Here is a 25,729-nt window from a genome sequence, read left to right as displayed (position 1 = left end):
TATACAGAGGTCACTTTCCCTTTAACAGCTCTGGTTGTATCAACAGGATTACTGCATCAATGTGATGATGTCATTTAACTCACTGGATTGGCCCCCCAAAAAACAGACTTCTGGTTATTTTATTGGTAAAACAGTTTTTGAGTTTCGAGAAAATGTAATTTATCACAGTAGAGCTGAAACATTATCAAATCAATCACTAAGACAATTAATAATAATAAATCACTTTGACAACTGATTCATCGTTTAAATCATTTTTCAAGCAAAAATGCCAAACATGTCCTAGTGCCAGCTTCTCAGTTTTGAGGATTTGCTGCTTTTCTTTGGCTCATGAGATGTAAGAGTTGAATATCTTTGAGTTTTGACATTTTAAGATGCTCAGGGAACCTGTGATTGTCAATTGTTGCTACTTGCTGACATTAAAAACACCAAACAATTAATTGATCAATCGAAAATATACTACCATACACTACAGTGTGGTGCTGTAACAGATATTAAAAAAATAACTGTCCTGTGTATTTTGAAAGTTTTTTAATTGCGTTTCTAGAAAATATACATAACTGTATATAGATTTTATCCATATTGCCCGCAGCTAATCTCAGCCAAATAAAACGATAACCAAACAAAGTCCAGCAGCAATAAGGAGTCATTAAAGGGGACACACGTTACGATATAAAGCAATAATGAATGTGCTTTTTATACTTTTTATATGGCAATTTGGACTCTCAGTGAAATGTTTTTACAGTGGCTTAACAGTCTTTGACACTGGTAGGAGAATATGAGCACAAATGATCAAAAGCACATGAGAGACAACACATTTCTGTTCCTATTTCTACTTTTTTTAAGGGGCGGAGGGTGCGTTTTTACCGTATTTGCGCCCCTGTGATGGCAATAAATGCATCCTGGAGATAGAGATGATACATACCAACAACAGTAGCCTCAAATAACACACACACACACACACACACTGTGTGTGACAAGAGTGACAGCAAGTGTAGTTTTCCTAGTTTTAACCAGTTCAGTTTTTTCTTTAAACAAACCCGGATGCGCTCATTAAAAGAAGTTAGCCTATATTTACCGCCATGAAACCAAAAGTGAAAAAGTTTCCCAATCATAGCACCCTCGTCGACTCCTCTGAAGAGCCCAGTTTAGTTGTAGATTAATTTTTCCAGCGCACATTATGAACACAACAGACAGAAACTACCGATCCAATCTGTACCGCTTCACTTACTTTGTATTTCATCTTGCAGCTCTTCTCTGTGACTCCAGGAAAAAGTGAGAAATAGATCCGCTTTATCGCATCAAAGAGCTGCACATCTGAGTAACTGGAGTGTTTTTCTGTGTGGTTAACCAGCCATCCAGCGCTTCACAGACGGGAGAAACGCGCACGCAGGAATCCGCACCGCTTCTCTCTACTCCGCTTCACCAGATCGCTCTCCACCACATTGACGGTCGACCAGCTCATTTAAATAAAAAGGCGCTGATTGGTCGAAAGGAACAATCTGACCCCGCCCCCTTCGAACCGCACGCCCTGCTCTGTTAGAAAACTGACGTCATCATCAGGCCTGCAGATTAAATCATGTGCATCCGGAACAACAGACATAGTCTCATAAAAAGACATTTATTCAGCAGTGGTTCAATAATGTCCCGAAATATATATTGATTAATTGATGAAAAAAGTTAATATTAATGGATTTTGTCGATCCTTTGTCTTGTTGTTTGGGGGATAATCATGCTCTAAGTTTTGGCAATATTATATTGGTACCATATGAGTGCAGGCATACGTCACTTTCCTGTCTTCAGAACGACCACGCCCCCTAAATTAAAGCTGCTTTGCATTTTGCACGTCAAACACAAAAATAAAAAAATGTATAGTTTATTATTTCTTTTTTCCCCCCATGGGGCGAAGTACAGTAAAAGAACAGATCTGTGGCTTCAGGCCATCCACAGAGAAGATGAAAATGGTAAACAGCGAGACGCCGGCCATTCAATACGTGTAGGCCAGCTCTGTGGCAAACACATCATCACAGGTTAGTTAATGATGTTACTGAGTAAATGGCATGTGTGCCGATTGTGCCTGTAGATCAAAGCGAATCAGAAAAGAGTCTTAGTGATGGTGTGACTAAAGTTTTTACTGTGAAAAAATGTGGCCCTACCATAAAACACATGCTTTTAGAATGGAGTTTGGTTCAACAGTCTGTCCACTCGAACGGCTATCAAAATAGAGACAGCGGTCGCTTCGCCATAGCGATGTATTTAGTTTACAGTAACTTCACAATGGACAAACAACCAAAATAGCAAAATATTAAGTTTTTTAACGACATAAAAATTGACAGATATAAGAAATACATTATCTGGAGATTCAATACGGAAAAGTGCAATGAGATAACTTCTGTTATGAATTGGCGCTATATAAATACAATTGAATTGAATTGAATAATGTCTGATTTAGCAAATATACTTCAGCTAAAGTATTTTTTTTAAAACATGATTTCACTGATTACATATCAGGAAGTTTCTTGTGCCTCTATATGATAAAAATAAAAAAGTGCTGGTTGTTTTCCTCAGAAGCAGTGAAACCCTGAATGAACCCTGAAGGAAGTGCGATTATGTAGCATTTTCATCTGCAGGGAAATGTCTCTGTTGATTCAGAAGAAAATTACAACACCCAGTAACACATCCTTTTTTACCCATGCCTCCGAACACCATCACCCTGCTCTTCAATGAATAAATAAATACATAAATAAATAAGTTTTCCTCTGAGCTGCAGCCTGTGCTGAACACTTGTCTTTCCAAAGCTGCACTGCAGAGCTCAGGTGACACAAACATGTACTTAAACATCAACAACTACAGCTTTAGTTTACATTGAAAACACAGGCTGCACAAAAAAATTGGTATTTGTGATTTCTCTCTTGTGATATCAACGTTTGGAATACAAGATGAAGGGATACGTGTAAAAATTAGGGAAAGATGTAACGTATTTTCTTTTAAAAGACTATCATTGCTGCACTTCACTGCTCCACCTGCGGAAATGCTCTTCAGAATAAGGAGAAATCTAAACTGAATATGAATCAACACTACTGATATCCAGAGATGTAATTCACTGGTCTTGACAAATCCTTCTTTGAAAGTTGGTTCACAAAACTGCGTAGCTAGTTGAAACTTCGTAACTTGGAGGTGTTTCCTACAATCTGAAAACCAATTTTACAACCAACTTTACAATTTGCTGACTCTATCAACGAGCACAAGTATTACCTGGAACTGGTGGAACTGGTTAATTTGAAGAAGTTACTCACAAAGCAGAAAGAACATCATGAATAAAAAAATCTCAATCTCTCTGTACAATACAAAATACAGTTCCAAATAAATTCCTGAAACTACACTTAACAACACAACAAAAACATGCGTTTCTCAAAGATAGTACAGATTATTTGACATTAATTTACAGGTTGTTTTCAGCGCTCACCCTGGCTTGAGTGAAGACAGTGCAGATGATAGCAGAGATGTAACCTCGTACACTCAGCTCAGCATCTAATGGAGGTGACAAGAAACACCCAAGCTGATCTCTGACAAGCTGACAGGAAAGCCTGTGCCTGTCTGCACCACCCTGCTAACACCTCCTCAGTGCACACAGCTCGTCTCTGCAAAGTAGTTGTTGTCGCACTCAAGATCTGCAGCTCATGAACACAGAACACCAATGGAAAATAAGTTGTTTCTGTCATCTCTAACATTTAGCACACATACAGGCCTAACGTGCATTTGTTATTGAGGCTGTTTTCTCTAAAGGGGTAGAAATCTCCTGTAATTAGCCTGCCTCTCATGTGCTTCCGAGTGCTCTAATTTGTGTCAGCTCATTTATCACAATCACAGGGGACCCTATCTGCTGTCATTGTCCCCTGTGAATACTCATATCCTCAGATGAATGCCTCTTGTAAGGGCACTCAAAACACTCGTTTGTGTAATATACACCATGCCCAGCTGGAGCCCATTCTCTGCACCACAAGTGGGTATGGGGGGCTATTTTTTTCTGTGTATGGCATGTGATTATGTGCATGTGAGCACCTGTTTCCTATGACAAAACAAATTTTCCCATCTGTTTATATCAACGCTTCAGAAGAAAACAGCCTGAAATGAGGCAGAAAAGGTTGTTTATCCTCTCCTCACAACATTTGGCTGGATTGAATGAGTACATCGGTCTTCAGTCTCTAGTGGCGTGTCATTTTGGCTGGTTTCAACTCAAGCCTGACGTGCTTTATCAGCTCTTCATTGGGAGAAATTAAAGATTTAGAGAGCTCCTCTTGCAAGCTTGAGTTACAGCCCCAAAATCCTCCTTTTCAATCTCAGGGGAGAAGTCAAACAATCACTGGCCGGGGGAAGATTTGTATTGGCATGTGGGCTCGAGCGGCGAGCCCCGGTAGTCATGACAACTGCCACCATGGCCGCAATATTTGTGGTCTCACACCTACTGTATTACATGAGCAGAAAGGGCCTCCAGTCTTTAAAGATGCAGAGGTCTTTCAGTGTTATTATAGCACATTTCAGCGCGGAAATAGCCGGTAATTGTGCGAGTGAAAAATGAGCCGCCTGCCTTTTAGGTGCCATCAGGTGTCTGTGATGTTTTGGGTTACATAAGTGCCCCTGCAGATCTGACCCAGGTTTAACAGAGGGCAGAGTAGCCATACATCTTCCATAAGTGGAGATCAAAGGGCTCTGTTGCCTGAAGCAGGGATCCTCGCTGCTGTTTCGGTGGATGGACAGAAACAGGAGGTGTTGGTTGGTGGTTGGTGGAGAAGCCTGACAACAGCTCCTGTGTGCAGACCAGGTGGAGGTGGCCCCTCACTGCTGCCTGTGAAACACTGTCTCTCAAACTCTCGCAAACCAGCTCAGGCAGATTTATGGGACCACCCCCCTCCACCACCCTCCTTGCTGCCTTCCTCCACAGCCTGCACTCAGACAGGCGAGGCCCCCCACCCGTCCTCAGTGTCTCGTTCTTTGTGCCCTGTGACCTTGTGCAGCCTTGTGGCCGGGGCAGCAGCACAGAGGAATGCACAAAACACACAAGACAGAAGAGTGAGAAAATATGAGTCCGACACACAGTTGGGGTCATGATGTTTTTCTGCTATTTGTACACAAAACTTTGAGAAGTTATGCCTCAGAGGCCATGCAGATAGTTTTGGTTTTATTTGTTTTCAGATATCCGTCTCTCAGATTTCTGCCACCCGAGGAGGTGAATGGAAAAATTACATTTAGCAATTCAGCAGTAGCATCTCTTTTCCCGAAGAAAAAGTGTCTCATCACTCCGAAAACCCACAGACCTCAACATGTTTTCGTTTTTATTGAAGAAAGCTGTTGACAGCTTGTTCTTTGGATTATCCAGAGTAACAGGGACACTGATTAAGGAAAGAGATGTCACCGTTTTTGCCAAGCCCTAACGCCAGACACGAACGTTGACACATAATTCTGCAAAACCGACTTTTTTTTTTTTTTACATCAAATGCCAAGCTTTTTTTTTAAATTCTTGCTTTCCACCTTATCTGTGCATACAGTAGCAACTAAATTAACTATGGCTGGGGTATGGTTACTTAGGTAGAACATTTGGTTAAGGTTTGGAAAAGATTGTGGTTATAAAAAAAGTCAGAGGTCCACGCCTTAATGACACACTGCTTCCTGCATTAGCACTGCAGTGGACATAAATTGGGAAGTTTTTCAGTGCTGTGAGCACCACAAACCAAATTTCATTCATCTTCACTGGTGTAAAGGCAGAAATGTCAGAGGAAGATATCTGAAACCAAACTATCTGCATGGTGAGATACCACTAGAGGTAAGTGAAATAATAATAGGTTGTTTTTTTCTAATTTGGGTGAACTGACCCTTAACAAAATTCAGACTCTTTAAGGATTCGTGGCGACATTTGGAGTGGAAACATGAAAAAGGCTCCGCACACTGTAGCTCCCTTAAGTGCAATTTATTAGCACATCCACTAGTGACGTTTCAAGGTAATGCTCTCATTACATCCACATTTGGAGTGGACACATTCTCATCCATCTACCTGAGACAGAAAAGAAAAGACAACGTGTAGTCGGATCCTCCCTCTGATTACTTTTCTCGTAAATTCTTAGTACTTCTGACAAAACACTATTGCTCACTGCTTTTAAACTGCAGACTTGCCTCAGGTATTTATTTTCTTGTTCTTTGGAAGAAGAGGTGATCTAGAGGTGCGGCCATGATGGCATGAAAATTGATCTATAACACAAAATCCTCAAAGCGAGCGAACGTGCAGGGATACACTCCCTCACTGAGTGAGTGATTCAGGTCATTTATTTGCAGGAGAAATGGGGTGTGTTCAAGACAGCAAATACACAGCTGACTCAGGTTGCTAACATTTAGCTGCAATGATTCAACAACATTGGTCTTGGACTGCAAGTCAGATATGACATTATCTAGATTGATTTTACATGTTTAGGCTAACATTTAACACTACTGCGCGCAGTGCCGTGCGCACACACACATAACGTTACTGTTTTGAAACCAAGACAGCTATAAGGATTTATAGAAAAAGTACCTTTCAGTGTTTAGTTTTAAAGTTTATGGAGTGGTTGCATTGTTCTGTTGCTTGTCTGAGCTTACTAATAAACTCTTTTTTTGTTTAATCCATAAACACACACACACAAATTTGAAAACAACATTGTCTGTTTGTTTTTTTAGGGAAAGTTAGCTAGCTGGCTGTTTCCCCTTGCTTCCTGTCTTTATGCTAAGCTAGGCTAATCGTTTCCTGGCTGCAGCTCCATACTTAATGAACTGACTTGATACTGATATCAATCTTCTTAACTAACTTTGAGAAAGAAAGTGAATAAGCTTATTTCCCAAAATGTTTTCCTTTAAATCAACAAACAGACTATTGTACATAGTCAGTGACTAAAAGGCTTTTGTACTGAATTGGGTGAAATGATCTGATTTAAATGATTTGTGATTTCCACCTCCAGAGTGAACTCCGTGAAGTCCACAATGATCCCAAACTGGGATCAGTCTTTTCCAAGTCATCACATTTCCCAGTCTAAAAACTACTCTCGCTGAGCTTAAAGTTCTCAGTCACACTGCTCAAACATTACAGTAGATTGATTCCCTTCTGCATCATTAGCTGAATCAACCACAGATCAGAGGAAACAGTCACAGCACTATAGCTCTGTAGCCTTTAGCAACCGTTCCAAGGCTCCAGTTTGACCAACCTCACTAACATGAAGGGTTTCATTTACGTCTGATTGTCACAGTAGTATTTCAATGACCTGAATAGCTCCTTGTACGCGGCTAAAGGCTTTGCTTTATTTGGCCTTCAACTTGGCAGTGATATAAGTGATCCACGGTCGCTGAAAAACAAGGCCATAAAAGTCTGTATTAGACTTAGATTGTGCTGCACACGTATGCGCTCACTGTGAACGTGAATTACTCTTAACTGGACGCCAAGGCCATCTTTTAAAATCCAGAGTTCAATGTTCACTCTGTTTTTAATCCCTCTCACTTGTTCATTCATTGTACATTGCCCGGGCACACCTTCCCCTGTGAGTAATTTGGCTCTGGATTGGTCTTGTATTCTGCTGCAGAGCCAACTGTTCATCATCCTGTCACCAGCTACTGCAGGATAATGCTTCAGTGTCAAGAGCGGTTTTAAAATTCAGACGACATACAGATCCCTGCATACAGCAGAGCTTTATTAGTGGAAACAGGAGCGGGGAAAAATACTTATTTTGCACTTTAAATGCGAGTACACCAAGGTCATACGTGTGATATTGACACAGTATAGAATCAGGTCTTGCTCCCAATCATCCACTCAACTGACCAGCAAAGCCTGTATATATGTCACTCAATCCACAGCAGGAGAAGACTTTTCAGTTCTAAGTCTGAATACAGCAAGGGCGAAATCTTCAGTCAGACAGGGTGTTTGCACAGTCTGTAAATGAACACTGTTGCTGATTAACATGGAGTTCAGTGACCATTCAGTGTGTTTTGGGAGTCAGTTTAACACTGAATGTTGAGGGGAGAAAATTTGCTTTCTTTTAGATTTTGGAGACATTTGATGACTGGTCATTACAAATATTGGCCAAAACTAAACAGTGAATGTTCAATTGTATGAAAATAATGTTGTAACAATACAATTCCATATGATTAACTGTGTTAAAAATCATTTCAAATCGACAAACATGATGGCTGGTGTTGATGAAGGTACTTGAGTCGAAGTGTAAGGGTCTGTGGGGGTTCATCAGACAGAAAAGGTCGGGGAACGACTGGTCCAGGATTTAGAGTCTGGGCTGTGATTTGAGGAAGCTGATGCCTGATAACGTGTTGACACTCACATTTCTGCTGCAAGATGCTTCTCCGCCTGGTTGGAAGCATGATAAGACCTTCAGTTGGCAAGGTGACAGACTGAGCGTATTGACCCCCTCTCCTCCATGTCTGATTGGAGAGTGTGCGTGTGTGTGTGTGGCCCCGTAAGCATGTGTGTTTACTGTATGTGGTGTGTGTTGCAGGGATGTGTGAGCACACGCAGCTTTAATCAAGCCACTAATCCCAGGGTGCTTTAAAGCTGCAGCATTGTGGAAGTGAAATGAGACACTTTAAGCTGAGCTTGAGACGATGACGGTGTTTCTGTGTGTATGTGTGTAAGTCTTTTGTGTGTCATTTAATGAAGGGCTGCAACTAACAATTTTCATCATCAATTTATCGTTATTGTTATGACCCCAGGTTGGTCTAGAAGAAAGAGGTGTTACATAAAGCCAGATGAAGAATATGAGGAGTTGGATTCTTTAGTGGATGAATCTTTTATTACCAAATACAGAAGCTATTAATTGGGGCATCGGAGAAATATGTCAAACAAAACATTGATAAATTTAAGTCCAATATTCACTCCCCTTTTAACTCAAAACAGTAAAATTACGGGCCGTAAAACCAAAACAACGAGCTGAAGGGAAACTGCAGAGTCAGGTGATAATTCTCTGTTGGTTTGTCACAACTTTCACATTACATGCATTCATCTGATTCATTGTTAATATAAAATATTGATTAGAGCTGCTTTAAATTGAACTGCAGGGAGAGCCCAGGTCAAAATAACAAATTAATCAACTACTACCCAAAAAACAGGAGAAATGAGATGGAAACAAATGGTAGCACTCCACTGCAGAGCCTCTTGGTTTAAGGTAGCAAAACACCACAAAAGAACAAAATAATAAATTAAGATATAAAATCATTGTAAGCAACATAACCCACAAATTAGTACTAATATAAAATTATATTATGAAATGTTGTTTTTTCCTGCTTCTTTTCACAATAACAGAATATTGCAGATTCTTCTTATTTAATGCCAGTAGTTTCTATTTCAAATAGTCCTTTTTTCCCCCAAAGAATGTTTTATGTCATAATGCCAATTTTCATTACAAAGTCTTTGTCTGTCAACCAAGACAAACAGGGCAGAGCCAGTTATGTTACTGGCTCTTGCTTTGGTCTTAATGAGCTGACTGTTTTATGTGTATTTATTCACTGATTATTCCTTTCATTGTGTCTTGGTTATATATTTCATGTCAAACACTTTGGGTCTCTCCATACACAAGTTCCCAAAGCCCAGAGTGACATTTAATTTCTTGTTTTGTCTGAACACGTTAAAACTTAAAAAATTTAAATAATATAAAACAGACACATCATCACATTTGAGAAGTTGGAACAAGCAAATATTTGACATTTTTGCTTAATAAATGACCTAAAACAATTAATCTATTGTCAAAATTGGTGATTTTCGCCTAAGCATTTCAGCACTAAGTTAAAGTGATGTTTCAGATGATTGGACTCTCCATGACGCACAATATAAACACGTTCTGACATTATTCTGTGTTTATAATCTCATGTGCAGACAAGTCAGCCTAATCTGATTCAGCTCACGGTTTTCTTCTCCTCTATCTACATAATTCTGTACTTTTATTTTTCCTTTATTCAAATGTGTGCCAGAGATTTATCTGCCCGTGTGATGGATCCAGCACATTTGGACAGCTACTTTCTGGAGTGAGCTGTCCGGGGCTTTGAAACAAAGCATGGAGAGGAAAAACTGTGGTTTTGGCTTTGCTCTGCTGGTTATTTATGGAGAGGATCCATCCCTCCTTTTGTGCTCTGCGGGCAGGGGCGATGCGGGTGGGAATTCTGGGAAGTGAAGGATCTAAACGAGGCAACGACTCCCCCCCCATCTTGTTGGTGGACGGTGAGGACCGCCAGTGCCCCCGGCTTTCAAAATACGGCGCTCCAGAGTGCACTCAAGTACACACACGCACATGTTTAAATATGCACAAAAACACGCACAGAAAACAAACACGATTAGACCTTTGCCTTCCACCTCCGGTTCTGTTACTTACCTTTTTGTTGCGAGACAAACTCTGCCAAGTGACCTGCTTTTAGCTTCTTCTGGCTGCACTGTACACATTAACCTTTTCTCCTTCCTGCTTTATTTAGCCAGCACTTCTCATGTTCACTATGGCTTTGCTCCCCTGTTTTCATACCTGCGTGTAAATGTTTTCTTAACTTAACCCTACCAAAACACAATGGGGGCAAAGCACAATCATATCCAGAGGGGTTGAGCAAGTATGTGAATATGCAGGAAGGAAAGTCAGTGATACAATGCAAGCCATCCGTGCTGAGGTCTTTGTGAGTGTGTGCTTCTGGTATGGCTGGCGGTGTATTGGAAATGGGGTTCTGGTTTCCTGCATACCCTGCTGACTGAGATGAATGGGTGTAGTGTGGGTAGTTTCTTAATGAACTCATAGCAGGGTGTAGTCTGGGCTGGCGGATTGCTCAACACCAAGTCTGGAGCGAAAACGCTACAAATCTAATTGTGGCTCTTGAGAACAGGGTCTGAACTGCTCTGATTGCTTTCTGGTCGATGTTGTCAGGACACGGAGCTCTGCCCGGGATCTGCGGCTGAAAAGTAAAGCAAGCGTTTTGGCTTACATCTGGATTTGGTGTTGGCTGTGGGTGGAGGAGACATGATGAGACACGGTGAAATGAGGGACATCACTGGTATTAATGATGTTTGTTCAATGTGAAATGGAAACAAACAGATTACATCAACAAGCTGTAGGAGTAGAGGCTTTGAAAGCATGTCTGGCACCACCCTGGAGGTCACACGAACCGGCTATCTGTTGAAAAACAAAAATGGAAAGAGAAAGTTGACTGAAAGCAAGATTAAGAGTCTACAGCCATGCTAGCATCTCTGTGAGGCTGTCCTTAGGCACAGCGGTACTTTGAGCTAAATGCTAAAACCAGCATGCTAACTATGCACACAATGATAATGCTAACTTGCTGATATTTAGCAGGTATAATGTTTACACTGTTCACCATCTTAGTTCAGTGTTTCAGCATGCTACAAACCAGTGAAAGTCAGTGTAATGTGGATTAATTATCTGAGGACCACGGATACCATTTCAGGGCAATTCATCCAATAGTTGTTGAGATATTTCAGTCTGGCCCAAAATGACCGATCAACAGACCAACATTAGCATTCCTAAAACCAAGGGTAGACATGTTTTGATTTAACTTTAGCCCTAGCCTAATCCATTTCTTGTTGGGAAGAGGGGTTAATCTGTTGTGTTTTGCCCTTAACCAATCGGTAACGTTATCGGTATCGTCATTTTCAGTTGAAACGGACGCCGCGATAGCAGTTGCTACCAAACGAGAAGCTAACCTCATGTTTTGTTTTTCACAACAATAAAAAAATATACAGGTAAGAATTGTCATTTTTTAAAGTTGACTTAAAACAACAGATCTCAAGCTTTGCGTTGCCATTTCTGTTGCTATTTTCCATGCATGTAGCTACTGAAGCTAACTATGTAGGAAGATGACGTTTTTAATCCCGTCTACTAAACGCTGATTGGTCAGTTGTTTCTCCAACCAGGGAAACAGTCGTCAGTGGACACAACACAGGACCTATATGTATGTTTGTTGCATGTCACTCGACTGTCCGCTGTCTAATAAAGGCATAAAAATGCCCCCAAAATACTTGAATTTAGCTCAGTTAAACCTTGTGCAGAATCCGTGCCATTATTTGTCAGCAGTAGCATTTAAACTCAGCAAAACACGCACACACTTTAATTGGTTTGTTAGAAAGGAAAACATTTCATGCATAGTTACAGTAGATCTTCGAAAAGATCCTCCTGGTGCTAAACCAAAGTATATTTCATGTATGTTCCCTTTCTGACCCCTTTCTGTTGACTGCCATGAAAACATTCATCTACAAGCCACTAGCACATTAGCTAGCATACAAAACAGATGTTTACAACAAGGCAGTGATTGTTAGCGCACAATGATTGATCTGATGTTCCAGTGAGGAAACCTCAGCATCAACATCTGCACAGATACAAAACATGTCTTTTTCAAGAATTTTCAAGACGGCTGAGTTTTATATTTAGAAAGCCAGTCAGCTGAGGACCTCCAATATGTCTACCATCAAGTAAACGTCCTCTACTTTCTGTTTCTCTCTTTCTTACACACATACACATGCATAAACACAGCCAAACTTGTGGTCAGCAGTTTGATCCAGTTTCTGCTCTCGGCCATCCGGAGTGGTTTCATCTCAATGTCATGTCCCCCCATGCAGTCAGAGTCAATCTGAATAAAAGCAGCCACACACAGTAGTTATACACAGGCCTTCAGATTGAATACATCTAGTTTTTTCAGAGCTGAGCAATGTTGCTGCTCCGTAAAATACTTTTAACCTGAAATTTGCTGCTTTATACTTTTTCAGACGGCTAATTTGGCTGAAACAAAACCAACAATGTGGAAAGGTTTGTGCTTTTGACCAAAAACATCAGGTGCGTTAAGCATTATTGTCATGTACAAAGAACTAACAGAGGTTCTTGAGATGCCAAAAAGATCAATTTATTTCATATGTTCACTGTCCTGTGAAAACAATGTATATCCAAAGTGTGAACAGCCCTGTTTTCTGCTTTGTGATGATGCATTTTTGAGAGAGTCCCAATGGGTTTTTAAATGTTTTGGGTAACATAAGAAGTAAGAGAGTTTTCTCAGCCCATAACAGAACATTTAATCCTTCAATTTATGTGAAAAATTCAAAATCACCAAATTTGGAGAAACATGGTTTTCACTGGACGGTGACAAAATGAATGAAAGGAAAGGAACAAAGCAACAGTTTTTGTCATAAGACTATCGGCAACTTACAGACCACATCACTCTAGAGGATTAAATAGCCAATCAGACAATCAGCACTGGCCAATCAGAAGGAACGTAATCAGCAAAAGGTGTCTTCCATCAACTCATCAACTAGCTGGGAGTGTTTAAAGGCTCATGAGGGTGTCTGAAACGATACCAAAGCAATACATGTATATGTGCATGCACATGTGCACCCATAATTGAGCTGAGGCCCATGAAAAACAGTTGTATCAAAGTTTTATTAATTATAAATGCATGAAAATAATATTTATTCTCTTAATTTCTGAAATGTACACTCACTGACGAACCTTTACGTATTTGGTACCATATTGTTTCGTCCCCTTCCTCTTTATTTGAACTTAAATATTTTATATTTTGTATTGCCTGCCCAGTATTTCCAGTACATAATGGTTTCTACTGTATTCCATGAATTTTAAGATACATTGCTTGCGTCATTTTATGGAATGATTAATTAATCTTAATCCATCACTTTATGGAATGATTAGTTGATTAATATTATGTATTAATAATCTGAATCTGCAAAGTAACTAGTAACTAACGCTGTCAAAATAAATGTTGTGGAGTGAAAAGTACAATATTTTCCTCTGAAATGTAGTGGAGGAGAAATTTAAAGCGGTATAAAATGGAAATACTCAAGTAAAGTACAAGTACCTCAAAATTGTACTAGAGTACTAGAGTGCATGAGTAAATGTACATGTCTGTGACAGAAATGTTGCTTTTTTTTTTTAAAGAAATGTTTCCAAAATGGTTCAGAGTAGCATGTTTTTATATATTATTTGTACAAGTGCATTTTTAATCTTTGCCAAAATAAAAAATGGTCACCACAATCACATTTTTCTTATTTCTTTCCCACTAATGCCCGTCAGGTTTCTGTACTCTCACATGACAAGAACATTTCCAGAAACTTTTACCACCTCAGATTGATTCTGTATTCAGATTTCAGAAGCAGCAGATGCTGAAAAAGAGACAAAAACCTTCACAGCAGATGCAAAATCCATTTGGTGAAAGAATGTGCACAAGGCTCAGTGCCTGACTTAACCAGCCATTTGTTTTTGCTATTGAGTTCATCTGGGCGCAGGAACTTTAAGTGATGTTTATATTTGTATTCCTCTGGCTCGTGGGGAGCAGCTCTGAGTTTTAATGTGGGTGAAAAATGTGCCTCACTGTAAATCATTTCATATTCCAAGTCATGGATGAAACAACTGGGGCTTGAGTCAAAGATGTGATGTGTTGTGATCCTGGGAAATGGTGTTTTTGTTGCGTTATTCTTGCATGAAATACAGTGTTTGGAAATTTATATCGTGTGCCATTTGGTCTGCATTTCTATCCAAAGCTCATTTCAGCTCAACGACTATAAAATATACCAATTTTTTTTTTTTTGATGGAAAAGCTGTTTCCTGCATAAAAAGACACAAAAGGAACAATGCAAACAGCCAACCTTTTGTCTCTGAGCCATACACGTCTGGTTTTCACCACTGATGTTGAGGTTATTGCTCCGAACAGCAGTGCAGATTTCCCTACTTAGCTGAAAATATGGATTCCTCATCCACTGCTACCTGGGGCTAAACCAATTCCACCAGAGCTGGTCCCCGAGCAGTCGGCTGGATTGAAAACAGGGCAGGATACCAACTCTGCCGGCCGCTGCAGGGTATCCAGCTCCAATCCTGACCTGATATAACCTGCCTGCATGAAGCTCCCATGAGGCTTTACTGCTGCTTCTCCACTGCTGCTGAACCGAGCCCGCATCCCGGCTTCACCCACTTACCGAGACCACATTTCATCTGATTATGCACACAAACTGTGAGGAGGCCACGTTACGCTTCAAGCGAGGGGAAGGATGTTTGTTTGAGAGCGAGAAGAGTCCTGACTGAGGGCACGCTAACGAAATCTCTAGAGGACTGTTTAGATTTAAAAGACTACAATCTATATTTACTGTATGTGGTTTTTATATGATCGTATGATTGTTTCTGTAAAGAGACTTTCTAATAATAAACTCCTTTTAATCTGCCAAAACTTAAGTTCCTTTTTTCAGTCTAGCACAATCAGCTGCAAATTCAATTTAGTCAATTTTAGTGAGTAGTTTGAGTCAATCCCACACACACACACACCGTCCTGCTGCTTGAAATACTTATTAGAGCACCAAATGTGTATTAATCCGCAGCTGAAAATAGTCCCCCACAAATGCACTATTTACTCCTGTTTGAGTAACATTTGCTAAAATCTGCAGTGCCCAGCTGTTTAAGTAAATTACTTTGCCTTTAAAAAAAATTAAACTTATCAAACAATGTCAGTTGGCAGCAGTAATCAGCAGTCTGGTAATCAGCACATGTGAGTTTTAAAAGCAAGCCCAAATCACCTTAGCCAAACTGTAGATGCTTTGGCCCCCAAAAAACTTTACAATTATTTAATATGTCGACGGGAACAGCCTCAAAATTCATGACAAGAAAATACAATCCACCTTTGTAGCAGATATTTTGCTCATAACGAATTCCTTTTTACATTAATCTTGTTTGCTTTATGTTTTTTATTATACGTGATTATATTTGCAATTCTTTTTGTATTTGGGAGACCTTCCCCTACACAAAAGGGGCATACTGTTAGTTCAGTATTTGCTGATCAGCTGCTTCATTCATGCTTCACAATCACTGGTTCATTCTTCAGCTGCTTGGCTTCCAGCTGATTAGTGACATCCAATCATATTCAATCAAGACCAGAGGCTTTCCTCCCCAAATCTAACTATAACCATTTGCTATAAATAGTCACTTTCTTGATGTAAGTGCTTCTGACTGACATCCATTTAGTTTTATAAAAATGTTTTTTACCCTTATGTTATTAATGTGCAGACAAATACACAAAAAACATTTAACTTTTAATTTTGTGGTATACACAGCACCTTGCTACATCCATCTCACAAGGCCAGTGTTGTTGTTTGGACTAGCCAGCGGACAAACCCATGTTGTGTTTATTTTGTTGGTCTGCTTGGCACTTTGGAACAATAGAAAGTTTATCAGCAGAATTTCCTATTCTGCATTTCTGCAGCTGGATGTGTGCTGAGTGGAGCCACAAATGGCCACATCCTGTTATAATAACAAGTCTGGTGAGCCATTCTCTCACTTATCACTGCCATCCTCAACCTGTTTCCAGCCTGCAGGGGCGTTTACTGTATATCACTGTCACACTGAGGCTGGATTTGTCTGTCATTTGGGATACAACATTCCCATTATGAAATGACCTGATTTTGTTCAGAGCTATGAATATGATTTAAGCTTTTCGACCGCATGCCTTTTTATGTCTGAACTATAATTCATGTGGTGTTTTCAGGACAAAACAACAATACTAAAGCTTTCATTTGAGGTTTTGTTTTTTTCTTCTCACTTCTGCTTTCAGACTGGTTCATATCAACCTCCCTGGCTCTCCTCTTTCTTTTGGTTTTTGTGTTAGTTGAAGGCAGTTGTATTTCCTCCTGACAGCTTTGTCAAGGTATGGTACAGTAATACAACCACGCCCTGCAGTTAGCTCAGCCCTTCACAACAAAAGACCTCCGTTTAGGGATTATACTGTACAGGATGTAGTTGACTCCACACAACAGGGTTAGCCTTTCACTCTCCTTGTTTGTTTGCCGTACTACGTCTCCAGTGAATGAACACAAGGGCAACTTAAGCTCTTTTGTTATCCTGCTCCACAGCAATGGCTAAATGTTTAAGTGGATCTCAAAGAATTTCTGAGGTGGAAGGAGGACATTTGCAGAAAACACAAAGTGGTGTAAATAAAGAACAAGTCTGCATTGTTGTGGACGTCACACAACAGTCTAACTTCGATGTCAAACAAAAGCTTTCTTCATTTGTTTATAATCAGGCAGAAGTTCAGGCTGATGACTCTCAACCTTTTCTGGTGCACATCTTGAGTTGTTTATTGCTTTGCACTGCAACAAGCTCATGAAATAAACAGGAAAACTTCTGCTGTTGTCATTATAGCCAGTGTCAATATCTTTCTCACACTGGGTAATTGTCTGTGATTGGTTTAAAATGTCACCTGACCGGTTGTGTTTCTCCTTTACTCAAGAAAGCAGGAATTTACAGGTTAACTGGATCTGTAGGATACATTTTTTTGTATTTACAATAATTGTTATTAAATGTTGTAATCAGACCGAACCAGCAGCTTAATTTGATTAACACAGGTGTGTGTGAACTAACGGACATGGAGGAGAAAATTGAGCATGGAGAAGACCAAAATTTCTTACATGTCAGAAATCCATCTGATTGTCCAAGAGCCAGATTGTTCATCATTTGGGAAATTAATCTGGAGTCGGAAAACCCCATTTAAACAGAATATCAAAAGACTGTTGATCTGGTGGAAATTTGGTTAGATTCTAAAATAAGTAGCTGGTGACAGATTTGGTCTTAAAACCTGGTTTAATCCACACACCTTAACATGTTTGAAGCCGTATCTTTTGAACTGAATCTTCACTTCCAAGAATGGAGCTCACAGAAAAGACATGATCCAGTAACCAGTTTTAAGTCTGTGTCTGTTAAAGTGCCAACAAACTAACCTGCTATAACGTCTCTTCTCTTTCTGTTTCCCTGCAGCCATTGTTGTTGGTGGTTTCTTTGTCAGCTTATTTGCTTGTAAATTAGAAAATGAAACAAAATTGCAGTTTGTGCAACTTTGTATGCAGGTCAGTTTTTAATTGTACTTTACAGTCAGTGGTGAAAGAAGTATTCAGATCTTTTACTTGAGTAAAAGTAGTAATACTACAGTGTAAAAATACTCTGTTACAAATAAGTCCTGCATTCAAAATCTTACTCAAGTAAAAGTACAAAAGTATAGCATCAAAATATACTTAAAGTGCCAAAAGTAAAAGTACTCATTATGCAGAATGACCCATTTCAGAATCATATATATTTTATATACAGTAATTGGATTAGAATAATTGATGCATTAACGTGTTCATCACTTTAATGTTGCAGCTGGTGAATGTGGGTCTAATTCTAATTACTTTATATACTGCTGGGTAGCTTAACCTATAATAATATATCAGTATATTTGTTGTTCATATTTTGTATTGATAATGTAATTCCGCAAATTTACTAGCAACTAAAGTTATCACACAAATGTAGTGGAGTAAAAAGTACAATATTTGCCTCCAAAATGTTGTGGAGTAGAAGTATAAAGTAGCATAAAATGGAAATACTCAAGTAAAATACAAGTATCTCAAAATTGAATTTCAGTAAATGTACTTTACAGTATATCGGTCAGATTCAACTGCCCTTTGTGTACAGCCACTTCTAGTTGAGGTCCACACTTTAAGAGATCATAAAGCTAAAACCACCTTTGTTCCACGTCTGCTCAGCCGATTTCACCACATCAAATCCAGAGACGAGCTTCAGACGGAGCAGAGAAGTGGGTCATGGCGGCTGTTTCCTAACCAGGCGAGCCCCTCTCGGCAAAGCCCAGCCAGACTGCAGTCCCACCGGCACGACAACCTTAAGCCTTTTCCACTGCTGCTCCTTTTGGGTTAGAGCTCTGAGGATGTGATGTCTTTGAAACCTTTTCTCTACCTTGTCACAGAAATGGGAGAAAAAATCAATGAAATATTGGTCAGAGCTTTAACAGGAGAGAGCAGACTGAGTGCGTGGAGGCCTGCGGGGATTCATACCTGCTCCCATGCTGGTTTCACATCCGTCTCTGCAGAACAGATGCAGCTTTTTGTTTTACTGAGCTGTCAGGACGTCTCAGCATCAGACGCAAAATTTCAAGGTTTGTTCTTCCCTTATCGACTATTTACTCCTGTCTTCCTTTAGTTTATAGTTCACCCAATCTGTTAGCAATGCATGCCATGCGTAATTAGCAGGTTTTTCTTATCATTCTTTGTGTCAAACCAAGCTTGAAATTAACTTCTGTTCCAGCAAACAAAGACACCCAAAATGTTCGCCCCATATCCTGGCAGAGTTTCTTTTTTCTTTGTGTGGGCAGCAGTTGATTGACAGCGAACAGAGAGAAACATAATGAAGTGCACTGATACGACAATGCTTGGGCACAATGAAACGAGACGATAAGGGAGAAACCAAATGAAGGCTTCGTGTTTATTGTGACGAATTGACTTGGAGACTGTGGCTTTGGAAATAGTTTTTCCTATTGTACAAAATTAACTGGTTGGCTGTTTTGAATTATTTTGAATATTTTGATCTGCTGATAATCTGGTCTATAGAATCTCAGAAAATAGTGAAAAATACCCATCATCAAGTTCCTGGAGCCCAAGCTGATATCAAATGTCTTGTTTTGTCTGACCAACTGTCCAAAACCCAAAGATAATCATTTTTTTAATCACATGAGACAAAGAAAAGCAGAAAAAATCCTCACGATTTAGAAGCTGGAACCAGGAAATGTTTAGCATTTTACAAAATTACTGAAACAAGTAATTGATGAAATAGCTGCCAGTTCATTTTCTGTCAATCGAGTAATGGACTCATCGTTTCAGCTCTTCTTTGGATGCACACACAAAACTTGGGAAAAATAAAACCAAACCTATCCTTTCATCCTCACGATATTCAATTTACACTGATATAAACAGAAAAGCAATACATTTTCTATAAATCCACTAATCAATTAATTGACTAATTGCTTCTCTTTAGTAAATATGAATACTTCCACCATGGGAAAGCATAAAGAGGCTTTCTGGCTCAAACCTAAAAATAAATAAACCAGGATTATTGGGAAAATACTGCTAAAAATACCAGTTTTACCCTGACTTGTCGCTTGGACACATGACCTGTAGAGATAATATATGTGTATGTGTGAACTCAAAGGGATCAAACTGTGGTTTATACACAGTGACCCCAGCCTCGGGCCGATGGCTGGGGCCACTGGCCCTGCTGTTGTGGTGCTCAGTCTTCATCCCAGACAACATGAAGAGCACCGAGGGGAGAACTGAGGTCAACAAACATGTTTTCACTGTCAACAAACTGGCTTCATGACGCAACATACAGGTGATTTACAGATTGACCAAAACAGTTCATCCAATCTGTATAAAGTGTTTTATGATGCAACACAGCGTTACATCAGTGCCCTTCTTCTGGATTATAATGATAAATCCCCTGCCCATTATGCATTTAAACCCCATTTCAAGGTTACATGTGTACAGAAGAGTCTATTTCCCTCTTCCCTGTGGTGCCTCTCCAATCTGTGCATGTTATTTAGGAAACATCCGAAGCTGGTTTCAGTATAAACTTGACTGTTTCTGTCCTGGTGACAGTTTGATCATTCAGACCCTCAACCGACCTTGGGCTTTAGAAAGAAACGTGTTGACGGTTTGTCAATGTGTCAACTTTGAATGTCATAAATAAATCGGTTTTAGAGATTAACAAAAACAGACACTTTAAGTCATCAGTTTTTGCAGTCTAAAATAATGACAATGTGTTAAATGTATTGTAAATAGTTTTGTATTTTTAAAATACAAGAATGCGCAAGAGTGTGGTCTAGACCTGTTCTATAGGAAAAGTGCAATGAGATAACTTCTGTTATGAATTGGCGATATATAAATAAATTGAAAGGAATGAAAAAGTCTTTGGGGAAGTATCAGAAACGCTCCTTTTCGTCTCAGCTGGCTGGAGCGGCGTATTGGTGTCTGTGTTTGATTTGTTTTGGAAAGGCTAAAAAACAGCACCCTCCAAACTCTTTAAATGAGGGTTGATATATTTTAGCTCCACTTAGCTCCAGTTAACAGTAGTTTTTTTATTTCCGTTCTGAAAACACACATGAAATTAAGGCCACAGTATAGTACTTTGTTATCCTGGCTATCATCTGAGCTTTAACTAACATGTCTATACTCCTGTTCACACTGAGGAATGTTCTTCATTGACTGGTAGGTTTTTACTGCATAACAAAACCAGAGAACAAGCCAGTTGGTTTTGTTTTCGCCCCCCTTTGTCACATAAGAGAAGCCCATAGAAATCCTGCTGTAAGATAAATTAACAAGCTTGTTTCCCATGTACTCCTCTGCCCTCCCAGCAGCCCATTAGCAGGAACAAGAAGCACTTAAAGAGGGAAACCAAGAATCCTTATGTTCATCCAGAATGAGTTCATGCTGGAAACCAGTTCGTAGCTTCTGAGGTACTATAGTAATCCATGGCATGGCTTTGTGCCTGGTGGTGGGAGTGTGTGGTATCATTGTTTTTATAGGAGGATGAAATTATGCTGCAGTGTCCCGCTGGGTAATTTAACCTCTGATTTTTTGATTTGTAGGTTTAAGATTTAGACGAAAACGTATTGAACTAATGCTTATTTTGAATTTATCCTCAACATGGACTGATTGTAAAAATCAGATTTTGCTCTGGTTTATTCAATCAAAAGTTACAAAGTACGGTTTAGTGGCTTGACATTAAAATTGTGAGCCACTTCTACTGAATACAATTCAAGGAAGAATTAAATTTGGCACGCTATGGCAGGAAACAAACAACTTACAATAGGTAAAAAGATGATTCGGTATATAAAGTATGATTACCAGACAGTAGAGGAAGAAGTATTCAGAACCTTTACTCAAGTAAAAGTACTAATACCACACAATAAAAATACTCCACTACAAGTCCTGCATTCAAAACCTTAGTGAAGTAAAAGTATGTATTATCAGCACAATGTATTTAAAGTATCAAAGTAAAAGTACTCATTCTGCAGTAAAATGTTCCCTGTCAGTGTTTTATTATCATATCTGATGTTTCTGGATTGATATTACTGCTGCATTCATGTGGATGTTGCATTTTACTGATGTAGATGTTTAAGGTTGAGCTTATTTGAACTGCTTTATATACAGTTGGGTAGTTTAATCTACAGCAATGCATTATGGTCTATAAGATCTGTTTGTAGCGTTGCTGTCCTGTGAGAACCACGTATCTCTAAAAAGTTTTCATGAGCTCAGAAAAACAGTTTTCAGCTTTTTGACGATGCATTTTCCAGCTCATCCAAGGAGGGTTTAAATAGTTTATTTAGCTTAAGAGGAAGGAGAGTAAACACTTCATCCTTCAGTTTATCAGAAAATACTAATTCAAAATCACCACATTTGGAGATACATGGTTTTCACCAAACAGGAAAGGTATGAAAAATTATAATCTGAAAAGTGACTAAAGCTGTCAGACAAATGTAGAGGAGTAGAAGTATAAAGTAGTATAAAATGGAAATACTAAAGTAAAGTACCTCGAATTAGTACTTAACAGTACTTGAGTAAAAGTACTTAGTTACATTCCACCACTGCTGGTGTCTCGCAGTTGATGGGTGTTTCTGTAATGAGTTAACCAGCAGACTGACTCCACAAGAAAGACAACTGCAGTAACTCACTCTGAGGAACAACAGAGCAGCCGGTCACAGAGTCAGAGTTACATGGTGGTGTTAAATATTCACGTCCAGAAATCCATTTCCTCCACACTGTCTTGTTTCTGGTCTGGCCTCTGGTGTTACAGTTTCTAACACCTGTTAATGTATACATAAGCACACACACACACACACACACACACACGACCCACATACCCAGGCCCTGTACGTGTGAATCTCCACCGGAAAATAAAACATCCCCATTGTGCTGAAGCATAAGAATCCTTCTTTACATGAAGAACCAGACTTTTGGTGCGATGCCAGAGGGGCGTTAGGTCCCAAACAGCAGAACGGAGGTTGTAAATCCACTACATGCAATGTCAGCATTGATGTAGTGGCAAATAAAAAGGTGGTCAAATGATTTGCCACAGTGATGATGTTGAGCTAAAGCATCCAAATATAAACCAAAAAGTCTGTTGGCTCTAAAATACCCTATTGTTGCATAACTTCAATTAACTTAAACCACGGTGAGGCATTTTAGTCTTAAAAGGCAGGAAAACTAAGTAAAGTTTGGTTTACATGGTTCTATACTCCTGAATGTAGGTTTGTGTGTCACAAAGATCTTCTTAGCACTAAATTAATGTCTTCCAGGAGAATTGAGCATCTCTCAGGTGGAAAAATATTATTAGTTTAGTTGTTTAGCTATGCACAGTCCTGTGCAACCAAGCTAGAGGTGACTGCGTTGTCCCTGCAGATGGAGGTTGAAGCTGAGTTTTTAGAGTGGGTGAAATGCTAAGAGGGAAGCAGCAGCAGTGTTGGTGTTGAGGCTGTGATGTCTGATGGTAAAAACACCTGTTGAACCATGACGGGCTGACCTGAACTCAGCTGAACTGAGCTGAAGACACACAGCTGTGTGTGAACAAGAATCCATCTATTTTGACTGTTTTTTGTTGTAGTGGTCTCCAAATACATACAAAAACTCACAAAGTGTCACTAGTTCTTGAAGTTTTGACTTACGACAATGGTAAAGAAACGACTACATGAAAGGGACAAAATGTACAAATTTGCTGCACCATAGCACATAACACTACATTGACATTTTGGCCAGGACTCATGAAATAATGTTTCTCAAGAGACTTCCTGGTTGAATAAAGGTTAAAAATAATAGAAGAATTTATAAATGCCATGACATTATTCCAAAAGGTGAAGATGGATTAGTTATCAGTTACTTATATATACTTGCTATATATTATTTTCAGCATGAAAGTTCATTATTGACCATAGAAACAGTAGTTTGACGAAAAATCTTCTTCTATTTAATAACTGAGCAAACTCCACCTGCTAAGGAAGACAGTTGAAAGCTTCCGAAAAAGCTGGCAAGTGAACCTTTTTTTTTGTCAAAATATTTTCAGTTGTATTTTTGTTTTTATTCAGTTTTTGATTATAAAAATGTCATTTCCAGGAAAAGTATATTGTGAACAGATTTTATTATATTTACTGTAACTATCATACTGTCTGTTCCAGCTCTATAAGGACAAAATTTGAGGAATCATTTCCAAAAATGTTTGTTTGAAGTAAAATAATTCAGTATCTGCGCATACAGCCCAAATAGCAGATATTTTTAAATATATTTCACTGTTAAAAATCTTAAGTTTATTGGTATTGGCTACTGGCATCACTCTCAAACCACAGTTTGTTTATCATTTTGGTATTTAATATGGTGGGGATACATATATCGTTAGATCTCTGCTTTAATTATCAGGATTACTCCTCACTGTCATAAAGTGAGGTGTGTGAGATGAAGGCTGGTCAGTAAAGGTCATGAATGAAACTACCTGAGCTGCTAATGCTGCAGCTCCTCTTTTAGCATCTACAGTAGAGAGCTGACAAGCCTGAACCCGGCATGGCCCATTCAGGTAAAGCCACATTCAGACGTGAGAGCTGAAAGATGATCTCCCTGCGTGCTCCGATCCCTTCAGCCTGGATCGAGGAGAGAGGAGTGTCTGGTTTCCAATGTTTCATGCAGGACAGAACATACTGAGGCCTCTCTACTCTGAGTTTCTGTGGGAAAACAGGGAACTAAATGCAACAGCCTCATCCCCAGCAGAGAGTGTAACCTGAGAGATAACCACTTAAAGCACAAGAGAGATCAGGTATTCCCCCGCCTTGTTAAGAGAAGTCCTTGGGGACCGTGGAGGGGACACACAATGAATGAGCATGACATATGCCACCATGCAGCTCAGTGAGATGTTGACTCATGAGGCCAAACAAAAGAAAAGGGGGTTGTTTAATTGAGCAACATGGCTATGTCCTTTTCTGATTCATTTACACCTACCAGACACAGGCCTAGGGGCCCATGTGGTCAGGGGGCCCCATGGACTTCACCTGCAAAATGTCACTGAAAGATATGCAGAATGACAACAAAGAGACGCCAAACGACCACACAGAGACGCAAAACAGCCACAAAGAGACCCAAATTGACCACGAAGAGACGCAAAACAACTACAAAAACATGCAAAATGAATGCAAAGAGACGTATAAAGGTCGCAATGAGGTGCAAAATGACCACAACAAGATGCAAAACGACCACAACAAGACACAAAATGATGTGCCGTATTACCACAAAGACACAAAACACCCACAAAGAGACATAAAACTGCCACAAAAAGAGACAAAACGACCACATAAATGCAAAACAACCACAAAAAAATGTGAAAAGACCACAATGAGATGCAAAATGACCAGAGAGAAACGCAAAACGACCACAAAATAACACAAAACAACCACAAAGTGATGCAAAATGACCACAAAGTGACGCAAAATGACCACAAAAAGACACGAAACGACCAGGGAGAGACGTAAACCGACGAAAGCGAGACGCAAAGCGGTCTCTAAAAGACACAAAACGGCCATGAAGAGATGCAAAATGGCCAAAAAAAGACAAATAACAACCACAAAGAAATGCAAAACTATTACAAAGTCTAGTTGTTTTGTATCTCTTTCAGTCTGGAGGTTTTGCTGCTGTGTAGGAGAGGTGGGGGGCCTTTTACATGTTTGTGCCCAGGGGCCCATTGTCTCATAATCTGTCCATGATCGTGATACACCAAAAAATAGATTCTCATTCAACAACTCTGGCTTTACTGTCCGTGGATGAAACAACATGACCTCAAACAGCCATCTGCAGGTTTGCATGACTGAATCTGTGGCGTGTAGT

The 25,729-nt window shown here is 39.6% G+C and overlaps 1 protein-coding gene across 2 annotated transcripts in view; it reads right to left on the bottom strand.

Annotated features, from left to right (window-relative positions):
• Window positions 1-3,525, bottom strand: part of nedd9 (neural precursor cell expressed, developmentally down-regulated 9) — a 38,006-nt gene extending 34,481 nt beyond the window's left edge. Inside the window, exon 1 of one of the 2 annotated variants that reach the window (XM_044172927.1) lies at window positions 3,464-3,525. Coding sequence is in view for 1 of the 2 variants with exons in the window: in XM_044172926.1 (XP_044028861.1) it covers window positions 1,229-1,240 (12 nt within the window). In the remaining variant the exon portion in view is untranslated. Of the gene's footprint in view, window positions 1-1,228; window positions 1,432-3,463 lie in introns of those variants that run through there. The other variant, XM_044172926.1, reaches the window with a different exon arrangement.
• Between the last annotated feature and the right edge of the window lie 22,204 nt (window positions 3,526-25,729).

This window comes from Siniperca chuatsi, linkage group LG17 (assembly GCF_020085105.1).
Source record: "Siniperca chuatsi isolate FFG_IHB_CAS linkage group LG17, ASM2008510v1, whole genome shotgun sequence".
NCBI classification, from domain to species: Eukaryota; Metazoa; Chordata; class Actinopteri; order Centrarchiformes; family Sinipercidae; genus Siniperca; species Siniperca chuatsi.
Note: the sequence above shows the minus strand (reverse complement) of the source record. Positions and strands in the feature narration are given on the sequence as shown.